Source organism: Aplidium turbinatum, chromosome 3 (genome assembly GCF_918807975.1).
Source record: "Aplidium turbinatum chromosome 3, kaAplTurb1.1, whole genome shotgun sequence".
NCBI lineage: Eukaryota > Metazoa > Chordata > Ascidiacea > Aplousobranchia > Polyclinidae > Aplidium > Aplidium turbinatum.
In genome coordinates, this window is record NC_137474.1 from 14,430,199 (window position 1) to 14,452,807 (window position 22,609).

General features: G+C 36.9%; 1 protein-coding gene across 1 annotated transcript in view; it reads left to right on the forward strand.

Moving 5' to 3' along the window:
- The first annotated feature begins 1,959 nt into the window (after window positions 1-1,959).
- LOC145767576 (sodium/hydrogen exchanger 9-like) overlaps window positions 1,960-22,609 on the forward strand; it is a 37,320-nt gene continuing 16,670 nt past the window's right edge. Inside the window, exons 1-7 of the mRNA XM_082579425.1 lie at window positions 1,960-2,087; window positions 12,274-12,464; window positions 17,929-18,006; window positions 18,173-18,249; window positions 18,508-18,723; window positions 19,915-20,191; window positions 20,604-20,771. Of these exons, the coding sequence (XP_082435551.1) occupies window positions 2,006-2,087; window positions 12,274-12,464; window positions 17,929-18,006; window positions 18,173-18,249; window positions 18,508-18,723; window positions 19,915-20,191; window positions 20,604-20,771 (1,089 nt within the window). The 5' untranslated portion in view covers window positions 1,960-2,005. The remainder of the gene's footprint in view (window positions 2,088-12,273; window positions 12,465-17,928; window positions 18,007-18,172; window positions 18,250-18,507; window positions 18,724-19,914; window positions 20,192-20,603; window positions 20,772-22,609) is intronic.

Sequence of the window (22,609 nt, forward strand, 5' to 3'; positions counted from 1 at the left end):
CAATTATGACCATTCCAGCATTCAGCCAGAGACTTGATCATCACTTTGAACTTTGTTCGGTAATTACAGAAGAAAAAAGAGCTATAGCAGTGGTGAGAATCAAACCCACGTCAATGAAATGACTAGTCTAACACCGCCCTAACCCTTTGCGCCAAGCCAACCGATGGCAAAGCGATAACTTAATTTAGCTAGAATTTGCGTTTTTCCTTTGTTCTTTCTAAACGCAACCTTGATGACGTCAAGAACAGCGTAGCTTCTGATTGGTTCGTGCTGGATTGGATATCTGCATGTTAAAGTGCCTACCATCTGATGATCTGATCTTACAAAAATAATCAAAATGAAGTGTTGCCAGATGGAAATACCAATTGCGATCTGCCACTTCTACTTTGCTGCCTTTAAAATTTCCTATAACTATCCATCATTATTTATTCAGCTGTTTTTTTAGGTAGGTACTTATAAGACATCTATGCTTTAACATGCTGATATCATCAATCATTATCAATCATTTTATTTTTCGTCATTAACGCGTCCGGGACGAAAAAGATACTACAGTAACTACAAAAATCTATATAAACCTACCAGCACGTTAACGAACGGGAAATAGGTGGCAAAACCTTGAAAGGTTTAAAACGTGCCTGAATGAAAAATTATGTAGTAGGCTATATATCAGTAGTTAGCACGGCCACAAAACCCAATATCCAATTCAACCACGAACGATAAACCAATTAGAAGCTACGCTGTTCATGACGTCATCAAGGTTGCGATTCTCGGTACAGAGGAAAAACGCAACTTCCCAATCCCACCACTGTTATTGCTCTTTTTTCTTCTGTAATTACCAAACAAAGTTCAAAGTAATAATCAACTCTCTGGCTGAATGTTGGAATGGTCACAATTGGACGGACAATGTAGCATCTGATGGTTAGTAGTGGTAGGCACTTTAACGTAGGCTACTGATATCCAATTCAACCATGGACCCTCAGATGTTATACTCCGAGAATAAAGATTCCCACAATCTAAAGGCCACACCCACTATCAAGGTATGGGATGGAATGGAATGGAAGACGTTTTTTCCATCTTCCATCCTGAGATTTTCTTCCATTCCATCTTAGAAATCTTCCATTCCATCTCAGAAATCTCTTCCATCTTCCATTTCATCTTCAATCTTCACATTTTGTGATCACCGCGTTGAATATGCCACAAATAAACCTAAAAACCATAGCTTTCTGATTGGTCAATTTTGCCTAACGACAGTAGGTTTGACCAACGAGATATAACATGTGTTATATCTCGTTGGTTTGACAAATACGCGTCAGGCAACAGTCCCGTTGGATTAATACGAACCGAAAATCGAATTATTTCAGCCAGCAACGTAATGGCCTACTTTGCATGTCTTGATAAAGCGTTAGAAAGTTAATCATGGAATTGAGGTGAAAGGGTAAAAGATTGTTTTCCATCCCATCATCAAGATTTTCCATTCCTTTCCATCCGTGACATTTTCCATTTTCCATCCCAAAATCTGTCTTCCATTCCATCCCCTTCCCTGCCCACTACAGTAAAAGTTTATCAAAAAAACAACAATGCTTTGGATTTTTGACCATGCTCTCATTCATGCAATTCTAGTTGGCAGTAATACGGTATTCAATGTTTGCCTGTAACTGATTGAACGCTACCGTACCATTTTATCTTTGCATTCAGCTCTGAGAAAGAAAAGTTCGGGTTGCATTTCTTCGATACGCCTCAGTTGTTTTGATCACCCATTTAATTTAAGCTTATTATTATTCTGATGAAGTGCCGCAAGTGCGCGAATGTAAGTTTGGGGCTTGACAGTTGGTCACTTGGTCTGTGTTTAGTCAAGAAGTGTACAGGATATTTCTTGTCTAAGAATTGTTTTTTTATAATATTGTAGTTGTTGAGTTAAATATTGATCATAAATCAAAAAATGGAGACTGCTGAAGAAAAACACCAGGCAGAAAGTGCTAATTTACTGGTGTTTATCGCACTTCTCATGCTGACTATCTTCACAGTATGGGTACTTAAACACAAAAGAATACGCTTTTTGCATGAAACTGGACTTGCTATTGTATATGGTATGTTTTCCAATGTTTTATTAAGTTTAAAAGAGTACCATAACCTTGGCTTTAGGCGTACCATATGTGTTACTCATTACTATTCTCGCAACAGACGAAATAAAAGGTTTCTGTCGTTATGTAATGTTAAACTAATATAACAAAACTTATTGCAAGAAAGAAATATAGAGTTGATGTGCATATTTGCAACCATCGAAGTAATTGCATCAACTTAACAAATTTGTAAATATTTTGCAATTGAAAATAATTTAACAGAAAAAAAATTAACAGTTTATTTATCAATAATGTTATCAGTTATCACAAGTTTTGTAAGTTTTATCTTTTTACACTAACTTTGTGACTTGTTTTTTGTTTTTTAAATTATGTTTTTAGAAAAACATTGTTTTCTATTAAAAAAAACTAAAAATGGCATTCTGACTTTCAAGCAGCATAAAAATCAATATTTCAATAAGAAGTGCTTTTGTCAGGGTTCGCGTGGTGCACTAGTGTTGCTATAATCACATTATCTACCGCATGCTTGTTACGGATTATTTTATTAGGCAGATCGCACAGAATTATTCCAGAATGACAGTGGTGTTCAGATGTATTTTGGAACTAAACCAGCAATCACAAAATGTGCTAGGCCTATTGTAATTTTAATACACATAACACACAACAATACCACCAAATTATTACGAGCTCAAGAGAATGAACAAGAATAAAAAAAGAGCAAATTTGTTTAAGTTAAAAATCTGATTTTCAGAGGTTCCGGTTCTTGAAAAAATGGTTGCAAAAATGCATATACACTATATAAAGTTCTGTTCATTGACTGTGAATGTGTTACAGTTTTACAATACTTATGTAATAATGTAGTGCATTTGCATATTTGCAAGCATTTTTTCAAAGACCTCTTAAAATCATAGTTGTTAATTATCATAACATGTTGTAACATGTAACATTCATTGAGTTAACAAATAACAAAAATAGTGTTTAACTGTGTAGCAACTTTGCAACATATTTGCAAATTTTATGTGACTGCTAATGTTACCAAACATAACATTTTTACCGTTCATGAAATATCAATTTCGTGTAATATTAACTGTTCCTAAGAAACACAAGAGTATCATACTGACATTTTGTGACCAAGACTATTAACATATAGTTGAAATCTAGGCAGCAGTTGTGTAAAAACATGCTACAGTTCAACATTATAATATTCAAGAATTAACTCTGGTTTAGACGTACTGTACCACTTAACCCTTTCAGTGCGTGTACCCGGTGTTACCGGGTATAGCAACATGTCGGTGAAATGCGTGTACCCGGTAATACCGGGTAGTCAGTTAAAACCTTGTTAAAGCTAGTTATTGACTTGCACGCGCAAGCTTGGCTTGTTTCTATGCACTAGAAGTTATTTGTAGCTGTTTAAAAACGTCAAACTTTAAAATGTCGGGGAGCAATGTGCGAGGTAGTCGGTTCAATACGGAGGAAGCGGTAGGTCAGATTTTTGCTGGCACAGACAGCCAGGACAATTTTGATATTGCTGATAGAGAAGTTTCGTTTCCGCATGTTGACTATGACAGCCCGGGAAGTGATGGGGAATGTGATTTGAATGATTTTTATGATTTACATCTTGACGATAGATCCATGGATGTGTCTCCTGATTATGATGAAGAGGGTGGCCGTCGTCGTCGTGTGAGCCTCTGGGCCCTGTTCAGCTCTGAAGTTCAGGAAGAGGTAAACATCAGATGGCTGATGAACTTATACATGTAAAACCTACAGATCCTGTTTTTACACCAGCAGATCGGTTTGGCACTGGCCAGCTACGGACCACGTTTTCCATCAGAAATCAATCTGGAATCAAAACTGACAGATTTTATCACAAAGGACACTCAGTTCTTTTTCTCTGTTTTAGAGATAAATGATGATTTTCTTCCTTTATCAGTAGAGAAATGGTCTGAATCAGAGTCGTACCAGAAAGCTGTTTACAATGTGGCTGAACATGGAGTTAAACTGAGCACCGATCACCTACATTGTGCCTGAAACGAGGAACACTATCAAAACACTTTACAAATAGTGGAAGCCATAGGCGTCGATTTTTTCTTAGAAGAGAGGAATTCTGGGTGGGCGAGAGTTTTCAAACAGATTTCATTGAATGTGTAATTGTGTATGTTCGCAAATTTTCAATGGTTAGTCTTTTTCACAAAGATTGCGTTTAGCGTCGATGCAGCAATTAGGCTTTAATAGGTTTGATGTTTGCTTTCTTGCGCCTTGCGATCTTATGAGCGCTGCTAAACTAAACAAACTTCTTTTATGTTTTCCTTTGCGACCTAAAAAGCGCTTGACTCGTGACCTGTTATCTTTAAAGTGGCACCTTCGGATTTGCCGTAAAATATTCGGACAGGTGACTGCTAACTGTGCGGATATTGCTGCTGTATAACTTCCGTTGGTCTGCGGCAGATAACCGATTGTTTTCCGAGGCCCACAAACAGTAACTACAGTAACAAGTACCATCAGGGTTAAGACACATCCACTGGAATTCGGAAAAAAGCTTTCTTTGCAACATACGACCTTCCAGAGGCGAAGCTGATCCGGCAGCATGCTAACGTCAAATGGAGCAGGTAGAGATCCATGGCTCATGCTGTCTTCTACAACTACCGGTGCATTGCCTAAGACATTGACTTCACCACTGTCCAATGTCCATCCTTGAAGCACTGCTTTCTTCAGCAATGTCATCTCTACGTTCATTCGTGCTGGACGTGGCTTCTTCAGCGTTATAATCTCGACGCCTTTTGGAAGCTGGTTTTAAGAATGCTCGAATAGATGTTTGACTTTGCTTCATGTTTAACTTTTCAATAATGAAATGACAACATCGCGCGGTGCCATAATTTATCCCAACAACAAGTTTGTGTGGAAAGATTTGTAAAAAGCGATTGTTTCAATACATCTTTAGTTTGTATCGGTTATGTTATTGTCATGTTCATTCATCATCATCATAATCCATCGTCGGTTTGTTCCCCACTAGTGGGGGTGGCCGATCATTATGATGTCATATTCACATTCCCTTACGCTGACCCGGAACTGAAGTTTGATTGTGACGTAACGAAAGTGAGACCATTCGGAGAAAAGATCAAACGTGGCTTTTTCTCACCGGGAATTGCCAGCGTGTGGCACATGGATATCTAAAGAAGGGGATATGAAGGCTTTTAATACGTCTGACAGTAGAAGGGCTTCTTTTTATCGTGAATAATCTGTGTTTATCGTAAAATGACAATTGGCACCGATAGTAGTTTAATCAATCTTGTTATGATAACCTGCATTGCGCTATTAGCATCAGGCCTGGATACTCACTGCGATGCTCATGTGGTTACTTGTTAATTCAACTACCTGTATACTTGCTTTACATCTAGCCTACTGCAATGGTTTTGTAAGAAAAGCAGCTTACTGGTAACCTTTCAACTGTCTTTCCAAACAAGTATTCTTTAAATATGTTCTATCTATGTAACATTTACTAAGTTCTGTCTTCTGTATCTGACTGTACCAACTGTACTACAAAACTTTCTGCAATGTTGAAGAGACAAACTACCGCCCTGGTAGTGTCATAAGAATAAGGCAATCGTTGTAAGCCTTCGCATCCCCTTCTTTAGATATCCCTGGTGTGGCAGTTGCCGTAGCAACAACAATGCAGTGAGTGCCGCCTTTTTTCAACGCAGCGTTGTTACGGAATTGCTTTGTTCTGTCGAATAACTAGCGAGAGACATAGCGTAAAACAAGAAGTGTTGGATAATTCAGCGTTTAACAAAAACGAAAATAATTGTAACGAACACTTCATAAGTGTCATGAAAATAGGGTGGGCGAAACATATTTTGCCCACCCTCGTTTCACGGCAGGGTGGGCGCCGCCCACCCTATTTCGACGCCTATGGTGGAAGCTAACAGAAAAGACACACCTAATTTGAGAAAGGAAAAAAACTAATATCCTCTTGCACAGATTAGACTAGTCGATCACATTGCCTTCTGTGACAAAATGTGTTAGTAACAGTTTACAGTTACTGTATACATACAGATTCAATACCAGGCTTTCATGTAGCAAACTTACTAGCCTATATTGGTAACTTTCTATGGTATTTGATCTATTTCGAGTGTGAAATTAGAATTTTAGACCACTTCCGCTCACTGGAGTTGTATTTTTAGCTACCGTATTCCAACGCGTGAAAAATGTGAATTCTCAGACAACTCGTATAGACAAGCATGTTCTTTTAATTCCCTGTACGATAGATAGGCGAATAGGCAAAAGTTTTATGCATATTATTTTGTTGAAACATACAAATTCTGTTGAGAAGCGTGAAAATACCGGTAATTCAATATTTACTTAATGGCAAACCTAAAAATTTGAATGGGATGGTGGCCCACATAAACGTGCCCCAATTCTACTGATTTTTGGACCAGCAAAGATTCTTGGCTAGTGGAACAATCTCACAAATCTACAAGTCAATAGTACAAAAAAAAGTAAAAAACAAGGGGGTTGAGTGCACACTACCCAGGATGTGTTCAATGGGATGCTTATTCAGAAGCCAAATGCAAGTTTTGCCTCTATTAAACATTATATAAACTCAATTAAGTTAAGTGTGATCAGATACTTACAAACATTGAAATAAACAATATCTAAAGCTGTAATAAATGCAATAGTTAAGTTTACACTATCAAATAAATATATATGCGGCATGCAGCTGCACTATCGTATGCTTCTGTAGTCTATTGGACCTCATATCACCTCAGCCACCTCATTGGACTAGAGGCCAGTTTGCACATAAATGGTCACATCCTCGTGTGTTTTACCTAGGTTACACTTTTTTTAGTATTTCATCCATAAAACTGCCCAAAATATCTAAAAATGCCATTTCTTTCCCATAAAATGCCTTTTTTAGAGCAAAAATGTCATTATGCAATTTTGGCTGCCCATGCATCATTTTAGACTGCAGAAGTGACTTCCTAAGACTTGATTTAGTGGGGTTAGACACCAAAATCATTAGCCTGCACCCACTAGAAAAAGTATTATGGCTAATTTAAGGAATTTTGCCTTGGCGGCCACTAGAGCGCTCTTGGATAGGGGTCAAATGGGGTCAAAAAATGTTTTTTCAAGTACCAATGTAAAAGATAGCCCAAACTGCATCTTTTGGCAGATGCACTAAGCTGAACTCAAAAATTCGTTTTTTTTGATCCACCCTACTCTGGGGCCGAGGGTCTATCCTTTTACCACCCCAGATTTACGATGTTCCCGGACTACACTGGAAGACTACTAGAGAGCAGCCAGTCTTTGGTTTCATCATCCATGACATGCAGACCTTCCACTCCATTAGATGGCTTGAAGATGGAACAGTCATTGATGATGTGGTCTGCGGTCTGTTCCTCGGCACCTCGGAGGAGGAAGAGGCCATTCCCCGTTGGTGCATGGTTGAGCGGAAAAGCCCGACGCCGTACGAAGACGGTTGAGGCGCACCCATGCCTGTCTTGGTAGCCTTAGGCCGATTGGGCGTGTGTCGGCGTCGGGGCTGAACAAATAGAGTCTGGTGGCGCTTGACTTCCATTCAGAACTCTAGTTATGGGCAGCCCAAGTAGCCGCATTGATGGTCCGCCCAAGTTTGCCCTGACTGTCCAAGCCAGCCAGGCCTGCAGGCAGATAAAGATTGTTTTAGGGTTTACCACATAAAATTGGATTTTTCTGTAGCTGCACCCAGGGCCGGATTTAGCTGATGGGGGGCCGGGGGCACTTTTAGACCGGGGGGCCGGGGGCACTTTTAGATCGGGGGGCCCCCAACCCCCGTGCAAAAATTGTTTTAGCTCCGTCGGCTCGAAAAACCACCTCTACGTGTAGCCTACAGTAGCAGTAATCTAGCACTGCACAGCATTTTGCAGAAACTTCAAAGGCCGAAAAAAAATAATAACACAAAAGTACATTTTTTCTACGTCGGGGTCCCTTCAAAAGGGGGGCCCGGGGCACCTGCACCCTCTGCCCCCTCCCTAAATCCGGGCCTGGCTGCACCTGATCAAAAAACAGAGATTCATTAGACGTAGCCTAAAGCCTACGAGTAAATGTCCAAATTATGCTCTCACCAAACTCAACAGCGTGAAGTTTGTACTGTGAAAGAAAGCAAAAACATTTATTGAAAAGCATTAGCCTATGTGATAGAAGACTACAATCACTATAGTATGTAGCCTACAAACTATAACTATTTTTCAATGTATCTTTCATTTTTTACATGGTATTCTATGGTTCTTTTTGTCCGTTTTGTGTATTTTTATCCATTTTCAGTAGCCTAAACAACAAGACATTCCAACAACATTTTACTAGAAAAAACTTTTTTTTACAGATTTTCTAAAAATTGAAGCATCTAAAATGGCTGCCACAAAGTCACGTGACAATCTATCTGCGTAAAATTTTAAAATTTTCCTTTTTTTTATTAGTTCAACCTATCTTTAAATCTAAAACATAAAAGAAATTTTCAAAAAGCTTTAAGAGGAGCTCATTTTTTTCACATTCATTATAAAATGAATATTTTTTTCTAATTTTTTTTTTTTTAATTTATTACTTTTTTTACCAGTTTCATTTTTTAAATGTTATTCAGTAATTGATTTTGTTCGTTTTGTGTATCTTTATTCATATTTAGTAAGCAAAAAGACTTTGTAACTACATTTCAATACAAAAAAAACGTATTCTTCACAAATTTCACAAAAATGAAAAAATCCAAAATGGCTGCCATGACGTCACGTGACAATCTAACTGCGCAAAACTCTAAAATTTTGCTTGTTTTTATTAGTCCAACCTTTTTTCAAATCTAATACACAAGAAAAATTTTTAAAAAAGCTCTTGTAGTACTTTTTGTACATTCATTTGAAAATGCATATTTTTTCCTAAAAAAGGGCTTAGCACAGGGACTAGACATACCTATAGCAGCGAAAGGGTTAAGTTTTTAGCGCTAATCAATTGTTAACAGGGTTGTCGGTATTTTACTCAACCCAAAAAAACCCGGGTGGTTATTTTTTAAAAAACCCACTTAAAAAAACCCATAAAAAAACCCAGAGCATCATACGGTACCGTATTTGTCCAATTTCCATCAGAAAATTGAAAAAAATGAACCAAAGTACCACAAGGTACTTAAAACAAACTTCAAATTAAGACTTAAGGATGTGATTGTGAAGTAAATTTCCAAGGACAAATTGAAAACACAGTGGATATTTCTGTACACAAAAATTAAGTAATGCCACTGCCCACTTTGTACTACACTAAAACTCATTTATGCAAGAAGGCCTCATAGTTAAACAGCCCCAGTGCATTATTTTATTGAGTTATGCCAGCATGTACTGTGAGTAAGAGGCACTTCATTGGTAAAAAGTAGTATGTGGGGTGAAATAAGCATGAATCTACCTCAGTGCTCTTCAACCTTTTTGTCAACACGGAACCCCTCATGTACTTTCGCGTTTGTCACGGAACCCCACTAAAAATTTTTTACAAATTACGAATTGCTTGGTCAGAAAATTAAATATTTCGTTATTACACTGTTACACTTTAAAAAATAATTAGACATTTCAAAACATAGACAGTTATTACAAAAGTTATAAAGTCAGACACTTAATGACTCTGTTGTTGTTGCTTATCTTTTATAATCTTCTTAAATCGTGGTTCAACGTTGCTTAATGCAATTCTCATACACATATCGACACCCTTCAAGCAACTTCTGTTTTTGTTCTTAATTGTTGTTAAAGCAGAAAATGCTGTTTCACACAAATAGGTATTTGGAAATTGACACAATAGTTTCAATGCTTCCTTTGAAATTTCTGTCCCTTCTTTGTACAGAAAAATCCAAAAATATTCCTTTCCGTTTTTTTCAAAGATTTCCTCCAAATGAATATCATTGCAGATATCCAGGAGTTCTTCATGTTGTTGGCAAGGGAAAACGAAAGGATTAACCACCTACTTTCGCAAACGGAAAATCTCAGATTCTTCTTCAGGAAAGTAGCAGTTGAAATTTTTCCTCAATAGCTTCAAATGCTCCAACACTAATTCCTTTATTTCAGCTGTAGCTTCAACTTCGGAGTCCTCACTTAGAAATTTATTCAAAAACCGAAAAGGAGAATAATCATTTTTTGAAACTTTTTTGGCCCAGCAGTCAATTTTTCTTTTAAAGCCATCAATTTGGCCAACTTGTGAAAATATATCTGATCTTTTCCCTTGAAGGCTGGTGTTGAGTGTGGACAACATATCGAATATTGAAGCCAGATATGCCAGTTTGCAAACCCATTCATGATCAAGAAAATTGGTAGCATATTCATGATTTTTTTCTGCAAGAAAAACTGATATTTCCTGTCTTAATTTGAACACCCGAGCCAAAACTTTGCCACGAGATAGCCAACGCACCTCTGTATGCAGCAAAAGAGTGACATTATCTGACTCCATTTCTTCACATACTTTTTGAAAAACTCTTGCAGATTTGCCTTTACCACCACATTTTATGTAATTCACTGTTTTCACAGTTATATCCAAAACCATTTCTAGTTCCGTTTTTCTCTGCTTGTCAGAACTAAGCGGTTTTACAGTCAGAGCTTCACGATGAATAATACAATGTTTTAATACACAGTTAGTAGCAACTGCCTTGACAGTTGACACGAACACCAACTCCTGAAAAGCGTCCAGTCATCACAGCTGCCCCGTCTGTAGTTAGAGAACAACACTTTTCCCATGGTATTTCTTTTTCTTTCAAGAATTCGTTGAGCTTACTAAATACTTGTTCAGCAGTTGTGCTCACATCCAAGTCTAGGCAACACAAATATTCGTCAACAATGCTGTGTGAATCAATATCAGGAATTCTTATATACACAAGCAGTTGTGCTCTACTCCCAATATCAGTTGATTCATCCAGTTGCAGCCCATAACATGGAACATTTTTGATTTTATATAAAAGTTGTTCCAACAAATCTTCAGCCATATGAAATCCCCTTCTGCTTACAGTGATATCAGACAGAGGTATGCTTTGTAACTTGCGTTCAGTTTCCTTGTCAAGGAGCTCCTCTGCTACTATTTGCAACGCTGGTTTAATAACTTCCTCGGCTAAAGTAAATGGTTTCTTTGTTTTAAGAATATGATGTGACAGTCGATATGAAGTCAACAAGATATCTGGATTGGTTTTCACTGCTCCTAAGAATGACTCTTTTTGCTTGCGCACGCTTCTTTTCATATGTTTAAAAAATGAGATAGTCTTTGTCGCGTACGCAGAATGATTTGTTTGTAAGTGTCTTTGTAATTTAGCCGGGACCATGGCTGAATTAAAAAGTCTGTTACAGCAAATCAAACATTCGGGCTGAGGAGCTACATTCAAAAGTTGGTCATCCGGCAAAAAGAACCCGTATCTCAAATATGCGTCGTCCCATTTTCTAACCTTGACAATTGAATTACATTTGGTCCGCTTCGGCGGAGGTGTCTCTGTTACAACTGAACTACAAGGCTCATTTCCGCCCACACCTTCGCTGTTGCTATTCTTTGGCTTCATATAAGAAAATATGCTATTTTGTTTCATCTGGCTTGACTAAACAATAAAAATTTGGTTAAAAACTGTTTTTATTTTATTCTCACAAAGGATCAACAGCAGCTCAAGTCTCTACTCAGTCTGCTTGTACTTCTGTGATCTGTACACCGGCTACATCCTATGACTGTGATGCAACAATAACGTTATTGTTAATAGAATAACAATGAACAACCAGTGACGCAACAATTATAGCAATGTTTTATTCGGTTGGTGACTGCAGTCAACCCCTCGTTTAACAAACTGGCCTACTTGAAGTGTGAATGCGGTGCAGTGATGTAAAAAATCGGAATGACGCATCAAAATGCTGAAGCAAGAAATCAATTTCCCTAAATAAAACGAGGAACCCATGCGGAACCCTTAAAACTCACGGAACCCCACTGCATGTTCCGCGGAACCCTAGGGTTCCGCGGAACCCCTGTTGAAGAGCACTGATCTACCTTTTTTGCATCTTTTTTTAATAAAACCCCAAAAAACCCGTTTTTTTTTTAAAAAAACATGCGGGTTGGGCTTTTTTAAAAAAAAACGGGTTTTTCTCAACTCTGATTGTTAAGCAGTATATAAGTTCAATGTGTTAGTTCAATGTGTCAATTTTTCATAATCATTTCAAGTCATAAATATTTATTGTTATAGGTTTGATTATTGGTGCCCTTATAAAGTACACAAGTGTTGGCAATTCTCAAGCTGTTGTTTCCAATACAACATGCCTGAATGAAGGAAGGCCTCCAGATGTTCTCCTCACAAATTACAATGGCACAAGTTATAGTTACACGATTGAACCAGTCATATGCAAGGGCACTGTTAATAACCCTGAGTTGGAAAAGGTGAGTTTTTCCTTTAGTTATAATATTATAAGCATTGATTTACCTGATATTAATGATTAACCAATTAACCATGTTTCTTCAAGTACCTGAGTATGAAATGTTGCCTCATCTATCGTTGCATGAGAATGACTTGTGAGCATAGGCGCCGACTTTTTTAAAAACCTTGGAGGGCGAGAAAAATGATGACGTCATAAAGATAACGCTATATATTTTACTCAATTAAAATAGTCTTTGATTAAGCTTAATGTCTTATTTATATTGACACCTAGGTTGCAAACCGAATTTATTAGAACCACTGCTTGAAACGATTAGTTTTACTCATGCAGCACGCCAGGTCGTAAAAAATTTGATATTGTTAGCTCATAATTGGAACAGTTGGAAAACAAGTCAATTCAATTTCTTTTTGTGCGAGTGAATAACAACGATCAAGACAGTGAAGTTATCGAAATAAAACGCAAAAAATTATGATCTCAAGCAGAGTGGAAACCCGCTATCAGTTTTATTAACCTTGTTTTGCTAATTACTTACCTTCAGCGTTAACAACGACGAAGTGTTTTCTTTTCTGTTTTTTTATCGAAAGTCTTTATAGTCTATTATCGAATACGGTAGTGCAGGAGTGTATAACTGTATATTGATGGGTGTATGAGATGTATGTATTTTTACAATATATACAGGGTGACCCAAAAAGATGCGTACCCATGGTTTATTCGATTTTTTCACATTTAGAACACATCTTGGGAAAGCCATAAATTGACTAAAAATTGACAGAAAAAGCTAAAACTCTGGTCAATGGTCTTCCATAAACTGAATAATGTGTGGTTGTAATTTGAAATAAATAGCTTTTCATTTTTCAATCAAAGTCACAATTGAAATTTTCATGGGTACGAATCTTTTTGGGTCACCCTGTACATGAATACAGTGCTATTGAAGCAAAACACGAATAACAGTTTTGAAAAATTATGCATTTTTTTCCTTAAGCTGCATTCACGTAATTGTTCGTTGTGTCGTGGTTTCATCTTGATAAAGTTTGCTAAAATCGATTTCGGGACCATAAATTTACGGGAGGCGGAGGCCCCGGGAGCAAGTATTTTAGGCGCAGACAGTTAGGCGCCGGTCAAAATGGCGCGCACGCTGTGGCGTCTGGATATTTAGGTGTGAAGCACTGTGGCGCCCGTTCACTTAGATGCTATTCCAATAAAGTCTGCAGATTGTATCAGCTTGGCAGGTAGGACGATGCTTTTCACACAAAATGTTATATTAAACAGAAAAAACGTCATGGCTTCCATGTGTGAAGCTGTTTTATTCGGAAATGCTTTCCATACAAAATGTTATATTGAACAGAAAAATATATTGTATTTTAATGCGCGTGTTCGGCATTTATTTGTTGTTAGTCCAGGTTTGCATCGGCGAAAGCTTTATCAATAAATTATTCAAGTTTCCAAACATGATTGAGATCACTTTTAGTGAGTCAAATAATGTACATATATAACTACACTAAACATCAGTGAATTTATACTGTAGCCTATTATTCAAGCGGGTGGTAGGCTTGAGTGAAGAGTAACTTAGTTTTCCGTCAAAACCCTGACTAGGTTTAATAACGAGCAAAGTCGCATCATTGTGCTTGCAACTTGTTGCCAGGGTTGATATGCCCTATAGAAATGTATTCACGTAGACGTAGTAGAGCATTGTCTCATATGTACTCGCCACACGACCAATCCATCCCATGTAGAAGTAATTGCAAAAGATAACAGATTAAGTAAGGTACCATCTGGCTGCAACCTGTGTTCAGGATGGATAGCAAATGTCCTGTGGAGTAGGGTGTAACATTTTTCCAAAAATATCTCAATAATATGTTCTATAGATGGGAAGTGGTGATACTAAAATGCTCTAAAAAGATTTTTGACAATAAATTAATTTTTGAGGTTCCACACTTAACTTGAAAATATTCATATTTTTAGCTATGAAATGTCGCGCGACCTATTCATACTATCGTTTTTGGCAAGGTCTTTGTCATTGTGGAACAGTTGTATATGTGTAAGAGAGTTTTAAGTTTGTCTGGTCATTAAACATAACTAAGTTGACATTTTCCTAGCTTTCTTGGCCTAAATTTAAAAGCATAAAGATTTTCAAAAACTCTTAATTTAACAACATTTTACTGTAAAATGCAAACGGTGATAATAATCTAAAATAAAACGAATATTAAGGCAGCAGATATGTTTAATTTGCACAAAACAACATGTCCGAGAAAAGTAACCAACAAAAAATCCAGTTGCAATCAAACGACAAATCAAATCTTATTATATTTCCTTCAACGAAGCTGTCATGCTTGTCAAAGCTCAGCGAAGCTGTCACCTTCTTTTCCTCTAGGCATTTTTTTACACACCCAATTAGCCTTTCATTTGCTATTTGATTGTTTTTGAATGATTTCCAATCACCAGGTGAACCAATTGAAATAGCTGGAGAACATTTACTTGTAATATCAAAGAGCGATTTCATAGGCCTGTTTTTCCAAACTAGTTTCTGGGTGTCAATTGATGGAACAGAAATTTTCTTAACATTTTCAACACTAACAGGTGGTTGGTCTAATTTGGTGGTGTTTAGTCAAAACCTTGCTCTCTTGGTAAGACCAGATGCCAAAGTTTAAGGGGTTCAGGTCTGGGGATGAAGGACGCCATTCTTCCTTGGAAATGAAGCACCGCACATTGGCTGAAAGCCAGTAATTGTGTTTTCTTAGCTCCATGTGAAGTGGCAGAATCTTGTTGGAATGGCCAATTCCGTTTTTTGAAGTTTTTCTTTGCCTGGCAAGGCAACAATGAACCCTCACGAATATCATTTTGATAGTTTTCTTGGTTCAATTTCAGGGTCCACGTCTATTAGGCGCTGACAGTTAGGCGCTGGTCTAATAGGCGCGCACACTGTGGCGTCTGGATATTTAGGTGCAGAGCACTGTGGCGCCCGGTCATTTAGGTGCTATTCCTAGTAAAGTCTGCAGATTGTATCAGCTTGGCAGGTAGGGGCGTAGGGCAATGCTTTTCACACAAAATATTATATTGAACAGAAAAATATGTTGTTTTGTTAATGCGTGTGCGTTGTTGGTCATGGCTTCAGTGAGTGAAGTTGCTTAAACCGGCAATGCTTTTTCACACAAAATGTTAAATTGAACAGAAAAATATGTCATGGCTTCCGTGAGTGAAGCTGCTTAAACCGCCAATGCTTTTTCACAAAAAATATTATATTAAACAGAAAAATATATGGGTGAAGCTGCTTGAACCGGCAATGATTTTCACACAAAATATTATATTATTAGTTATTACCGTAGCCAAAAAAGGACAGGCAAAGACTATGGATCTGCCATGATTTACGACGTAGGGATACTTCCGTAGGATTACTTCCAATAATGTTCGGAAGCTTGAATAATTTATTGATAAAGCTTTGACCAACGCAAACCTGGACTAACAACAAATAAAACAACAATATATTTTTCTGTTCAATATACAGTAACATTTTATGTGAAAAGCATTGCCGGTTTAAGCAGCTTCACTCACGGAAGCCATGATATAATTTTCTGGCAAGCTGTTACAATCTACAGACTTTACTAGGAATAGCACCTAAATGACCGGGCGCCACAGTGCTCCGCACCTAAATATCCAGACGCCACAGTGTGCGCGCCTATTAGACCAGCGCCTAATTGTCAGCGCCTAAAAGACTTGCTCCCCAATTTCACTCCTTGGTCCACAAAAATCAATAGACTCCTTCCTGATTCATTGACTGTGGCCCACACCATCACTGATGCCACCCCTTGTCTCCGAATGACTACCCGGGGTTTAACGTCACCATCTCTTGATCAACACGATCGTTCTGACTGTTAAAATGATGCTGGACATCAAATTTCTTCTCATTGCTGAACACAAGATTTGGCAGCATGCCTCTTTCTTCAATGCGCAAGAGCAGAATTTTGGCTCTGAAAAGACGTTTCTCAATGGTATTGGTATTTAGCAACTGTTTCTCCATGTATTTGAATGGGCTCATCTTCAAATCCTTCTTGAGAACTGTGAACATGATTCCATAGGCTACGTTGGCCTCCTTTGCCATTTTTTGAATTGGATCTCTTGTAACGTTAATTATTGATGACCCTGTACAGTTGTGTATACCATATATTCTAATATGTATATACTATAGTAACTATACATACACTTATCCCAACCAAACCAAGGAACCATAAATGACAAACAGTTGCTATTAATGTATGTTTGTAGAAATTTGAGTGTTGATGATAATTGTACAAAAAGATAGTGCAAAAATGTAAAAAAAAATACTGCAAATGTTGTATGCACAATTGCACATTAGGTTATTTACAGAATAATACAGTAGGTACACACAAAATAAATGTTGCAAAGCATGATTTGATAAGTATTATTGAATAGGTACTAGCTAGCCTATAACATTTCGATAATATAATACGTGATATTATACACCCTTTTCCTACAATTTGCAATTATTTGTAAACTACAAATTAAGTGTAAAACATAAATAAGCCCCTATTTTACCTAATTTGCATACCGTATCCGAAAGCACTATATTTCAACCTGAGTGTGGAACTTTAAAAAATCGTTTTTAATCCCTAAAATTGGTTTCTGCTATCAGTGAGGCATTTCCCACCTGTTAGAAACATTATTGAAACAAAGTGAAAATATTTTTCAAAAAGTGTTACACCCTACTGTGGAGATGTGCTGATATCAAGAGTAGTAGAGCGTTGTCTGGCACCTCATCTTCACATGCGCATTAACAAAACAACGTATTTTTCTGTTCAATATAACATTTTGCGTGAAAACTGTGAAAAGCATTGCCCTACCTACCAAGCTGATACAATCTGCAGACTTTACTAGGAAGAGCACCTAAATTAACGGGTGCCACAGTGCTTCGCACCTAAATATCCAGACGCCACAGTGTGCGCACCTATTTGACCGGCGCCTAACTGTCTGCGCCTAAAACACATGGACCCCGCCCCTGGAATGGCCCGTTTCGGTGAGTCTGCTTCGGTGAGTCCGATTTGGTGAGTCCAATTCGGTGAGTCCGATCCCTTAACGGGGGATTTTTTCAATTTTTTTTTTTAAATTATCGGGTACCGTAGCCTAATTATCATTGCCGTTTTAGGATTTGGGGTTAGAGGTTAGGAACTCACCGAATCGGACTCACCGAATAGTAGCAGACCCCCCGCCTCGCCCCCCGAAAGTTGGCGCGTATGCTTGTGAGGATTGTTTTTGAACTTTTGATCTCTTCAACTTAGTTTTTATCTAAACCACAAATTGTTAGTATGGTATTTTTTTTATAGTTTTTGAACTTCCTATCTTTCTGGTAAATTTTTAATCGAAATATAAATTAGTAGTTAAGTAATAAATAATAAAATAAAAATAATAAAGAAATAATCTTATATTGTATTTTTACTCTTGATATGTCATTGCAGGTTACCTTTGATCCAGAGTTTTTCTTCAATATTCTTCTTCCACCGATTATTTTTTATGCTGGTTACAGTTTAAAGAAGGTAGGTGATGTTCTAACAGTTTATGTTGCTTATATTTTAGACGTAAGTAAAATATATATCTTATGTATTTGTATTATTGTAATTTTGTTTCTGCCATAAATTTATAAAACTAGCAGAAGAGATGTCCATGTAAATGTAAGCTAAAATTGGAATAATTTATTTGCAGCGTTACTTTTTTCGTAACATTGGATCCATTTTGACCTTTGCATTTATTGGCACTGTTCTCTCTGCTGCTGTTATTGGGTAAGTTTTTCAGCAGCCATGTTGTTTACGCTAAGTAGCCTACCACAAACTGTTTTTGTATGCTTCTTAGTGATTGTTAAGTCCCACGATTTAGTTGATCCTTTATTTTGATTGATGGATTAGGTATATACTTATCACTTTTGAGGTGTATTTGAAGTTAATTTTATGAAAAAAGAACTCTTTTACTGCTTCACTTTTTAACAATTTATCAAGCTGGATTGTTACACTTTGTTGAATTTAACAAGATTTATTTTGCAGGGGCATTACATATGGATTTGTGGTTTGGTTGATTCAAACAGACCCCACAGTTGACTTTGGCTTCATTGACTGCTTAATGTTTGGTGCCATTGTATCAGCCACCGATCCTGTGACCGTTCTTGCTGTGTTTAAAGAATTGAAAGCAGATGTGGATCTTGATGCTCTGTTGTTTGGTGAAAGTGTGCTCAATGATGCTGTTGCTATAGTGCTTGTGTCGTAAGTATGGTTTCATGAATTATATATATAGCATAATATTTTTTCCATACGGTAGTGCTGGATGACCTGCTGTTCTTGTTACTTCCTTAAATTTATCGTTTTGATGCTAAGCACCTTTAATTTTGTCATTTTATGAATGCGCATCCAATCATCCATCTACATATTTAGCGATCTGTTGGCCAGTTATTCAAAATCATTAAACAATTGTGACTTTTGAAGCCTTTTGACTCAAGCTGTGTTTTTACCTAATCAGAACATAATTGACCAACAAGAACCATTTTTGAAATAGCACAACAAAACTAACACGAACTAATTATGATTGAGTCAATAAGTTGCAATATTGATTGAGAACATATTGCACTACGGTACTTCAGTTTTTTTTTTCTGTATCACTTTCCTTTTTGTTTTGCAATCTTTGGTTGTTTGCGACATTGTTTATATATTTCCAAAGCACGTTTGAAATACTGGTGTAGCAGTTTTCCAAGACAGATAAATTTTTTTCACTGTTTTAACTATGTTGAAACAGAAACCGAAGTGTGGTACACATCACTTGGTTGTACTGTAATGTTCTGTTTCAGTGCCGTACTTTTTGGAGTTTTACTTTTAATTGATTTTAGTTGTTTTTCCTATCACCTGTCATGTATTGTAGCTGTGCTTGCGATTAACATGAAGTTAAACATAGCTGGTTTAGTTCACTTTCTCATATGATACTGTAGAAGGTTTTGTTTTTTATGAAAAGGAAGCATTTAATGCTGTGAATTGATTTCTACCCAATGTCTTACATCAACCCAAAACACAGAATTTTTCAGTTAAATACACAAACTTCCAACATTGATTCAATGTAAAAAAATTTTGTTTTGCTTATTAGAATAATACTTATGTGCGTTTCTTATATAACGCCATAGCGTTGCGTTACTTTCAAGGCATTGCAAAGTAAACAGTGTTAAAAAGTTCAGGGAAAGCCATGGTGTTTGTTATCAGCGAGAAATTAAGGTTCGAAATTTCTGCAGCATGTGCACTTCAAAAGCCAATTTAAAACATATGTGCTTTTTTTCGTCGGTTTGCGAGATAATCAAAGCAGCACACTTGCCATGTCTTTGTAATTTTTAGTTTGCTGATAAGATGTGTTTCCACTGCACCATTACCTCACTGTTCACTTCATTTTCGAATTTCCTATGCATATCTTTTTAGATCTATTAAGAAGTATAAAGACGCAGGCACGTCAGCATTCAGTACTGGAGCATTCTTTAGTGCTCTCGGGTCTTTTATTGGTATTTTCTTGGGTTCATTTGCGATTGGAGGTTTAGTTGCAATTATGACTGCGATGATGTTCAAGTTTACAAAGATTGGATTCTATCCCATGCTGGAAACGTCCATATTTTTTCTCATGTCTTGGAGTTCATTTTTAATTGCAGAAGCAGTCGGACTAACTGGCATCGTTGCTATCTTGTTCTGTGGTATTCTTCAGGTATGTTTCTTGTAACTGAAAAAACATTGAAACTGATGTGTTTTAAATCTGTAGCTTTATAGCAACAAGTATTGTGTTTTAACTAGTTATGTTTATCATGGGGATGAGAAACTATATCCGCTTTTGGCTTATCCATCACACTTTGAAGGGCTGTCTTTTTTGATTGATAATATATTATATTGTAATTTTTATGAGTCATATAAGATTGGTGAAGTTGATTTTCAGTAATTTAAGTTTTTTGTTGAAAGCAAGCTTGTAGCGAAGCTTAAAAAGTTGGCAATTGACCCTTTTATTGATGGCGGAAACGTGCAGCTGCACGTCCCGTAATGTGATGTCCCTAGTTTTTACATATATGCTTAATTGCTTAAGTATTCTGATGTACCAGCACTAAAGCAATCATTTGTTGTTTCAGGCACATTATACGTACAACAACCTTTCAGCAGAGTCAAAGCTAAGGACAAGACAGCTCTTTGAACTCCTAAACTTTCTTGCAGAAAACTTCATCTTCAGTTACATGGGGATTTCCATGTTCACTTTCGGTCATCATTTGTTCAATCCCATTTTCATCTTTGGGGCTTTTGTGAGTTTAATTTTTTGTTATTATTCGGAGAATACGATTTCTCGAGGTAGGCTTGCTCAAGTATTCACACTAAAAATTAATTCAACACTTGAACGCAATGTTTAGGAACTGAGAAAAGTAGCTAACAATCTTAAAAACTTTGTATGTTGGTACCACACAATCAACTGTTGTGTGCAAAACATGAGATTGGTATTTTATTCATTTTTTTCTAGATTTTTGCATGGCACAACATTGTAGTAAACACTATAACAATAAGCTGCGCCCTTTTGGGGCAAATTTTTAATTTCAATTGGGGGGATATCTAAATATCTGTGTATGCCTGAAAAATGAAGGCATGCAAAAAAAAAATTTTTTTCGTCAATGTTTAGACCCTGCTGTCGGCCCCGGAACATTTGCAGGTTACCGGAATTTTGAAATCCTCATAAAATCTTAATCTTTTGTGCTAGGTAGGGCATGTTGGTATTCATTTCTATTGTTTTTGGATAATTAATCCATTTATTAAGTTTACAGACAAATTTAGACATGTTTTAAAATTTGAATTTTTGCTACGGTGACAAACTTTCTTGCATTTTATGTAAATTTTTGTTGTTTCTGAAGGTTATGATAGTAGCAAGTTGGATTTATTGGTTCTGGTACATTCTGAAGCAATATAAATAGACTCATTAGTTAAACATTTAACAGAAACAGTGGCTTAGGAAGTCCAGATGAAAAAATAGTATTATAATTCTTATTTATGTAACAAATTACATCACAAGCATGTAAGTTTGTATGCTGTTTCTCCACCCATTAACTTGATTCCGATTTTACCTTCCAGGATACTACAAAATATACCTACCTGACTTATTCTATTGAATCTATTGTATTAGCTGAGTGTAAGAATGCACAACGATCTTCAATAAAGGATGATCCTTTAGAAATAGAAAAGTATGAGTCACTGAAAACATCCGAACTTCCGCTTCATTTGAATGTACTCTGACATTTTCTCTATCTCCGTACATTTCAATTTACAAATTCCACAACATCTAGTCAACTGCACAATCAACTCTACGAAGACATCATCAACATAATTATATTCACCTTGCATGTATAGCAGCTACAAAGTGCAAGAAGACCATCATAGACCAGATGAAAGAGTTTGAAACCAATGAAACCAAAAGAAAGACCGTGAACAAAAACAAGAATAACCAACGCGAGTGACACAGTGGGCCAATTTTTTTCTTGATCAAACTTTCTGGAAGATTTCCACTATTGGTCGCCATGCCCAGCTTATGCAGGTGCTTTGCATCATTCGAGAGATTCTGTTCAACTTGAACCGAAATTTCAGGATATTTTGGTATATTTATTATTTAGTGGTTCAAATAGTATTGGCTCCATTTCCCATACATTTTTGGCAAGCATTTTTCCGATTGGGCCATTAAAACTGTTTGGCCCTGAAGTTTATCCATCAATGTGTTCAAAAAATTTGCGAAGTGGTAACTCCCAGTGGTGAAGTAAGCAAATAACACGCTGACAAGGTCTTCCTATACTTCTGTCGATATGGGCCATTGAACCATCCTTCCAACCAGTATTAGAGTTTATACCATCTCAAATAACACATATATATGTTAGATATGTTAATTTTCATTAAGGTTAGATGATCCACGACACCTTCAGCAACACATTTTCCTGTAGGCTAGAATACAAATTTTAAAGTTAAGACTTCCTAAAAAAAAATTATTGAACCTAAGAATCTACTGGTTATTCTTGTTTTTGTTCACAGTCTTTCTTTTGGTTTCAAGCTCTTTTATGTGGTCTATGATGGTCTTCTTGCACTTTGTGGCTGCTATACATGCAGATGA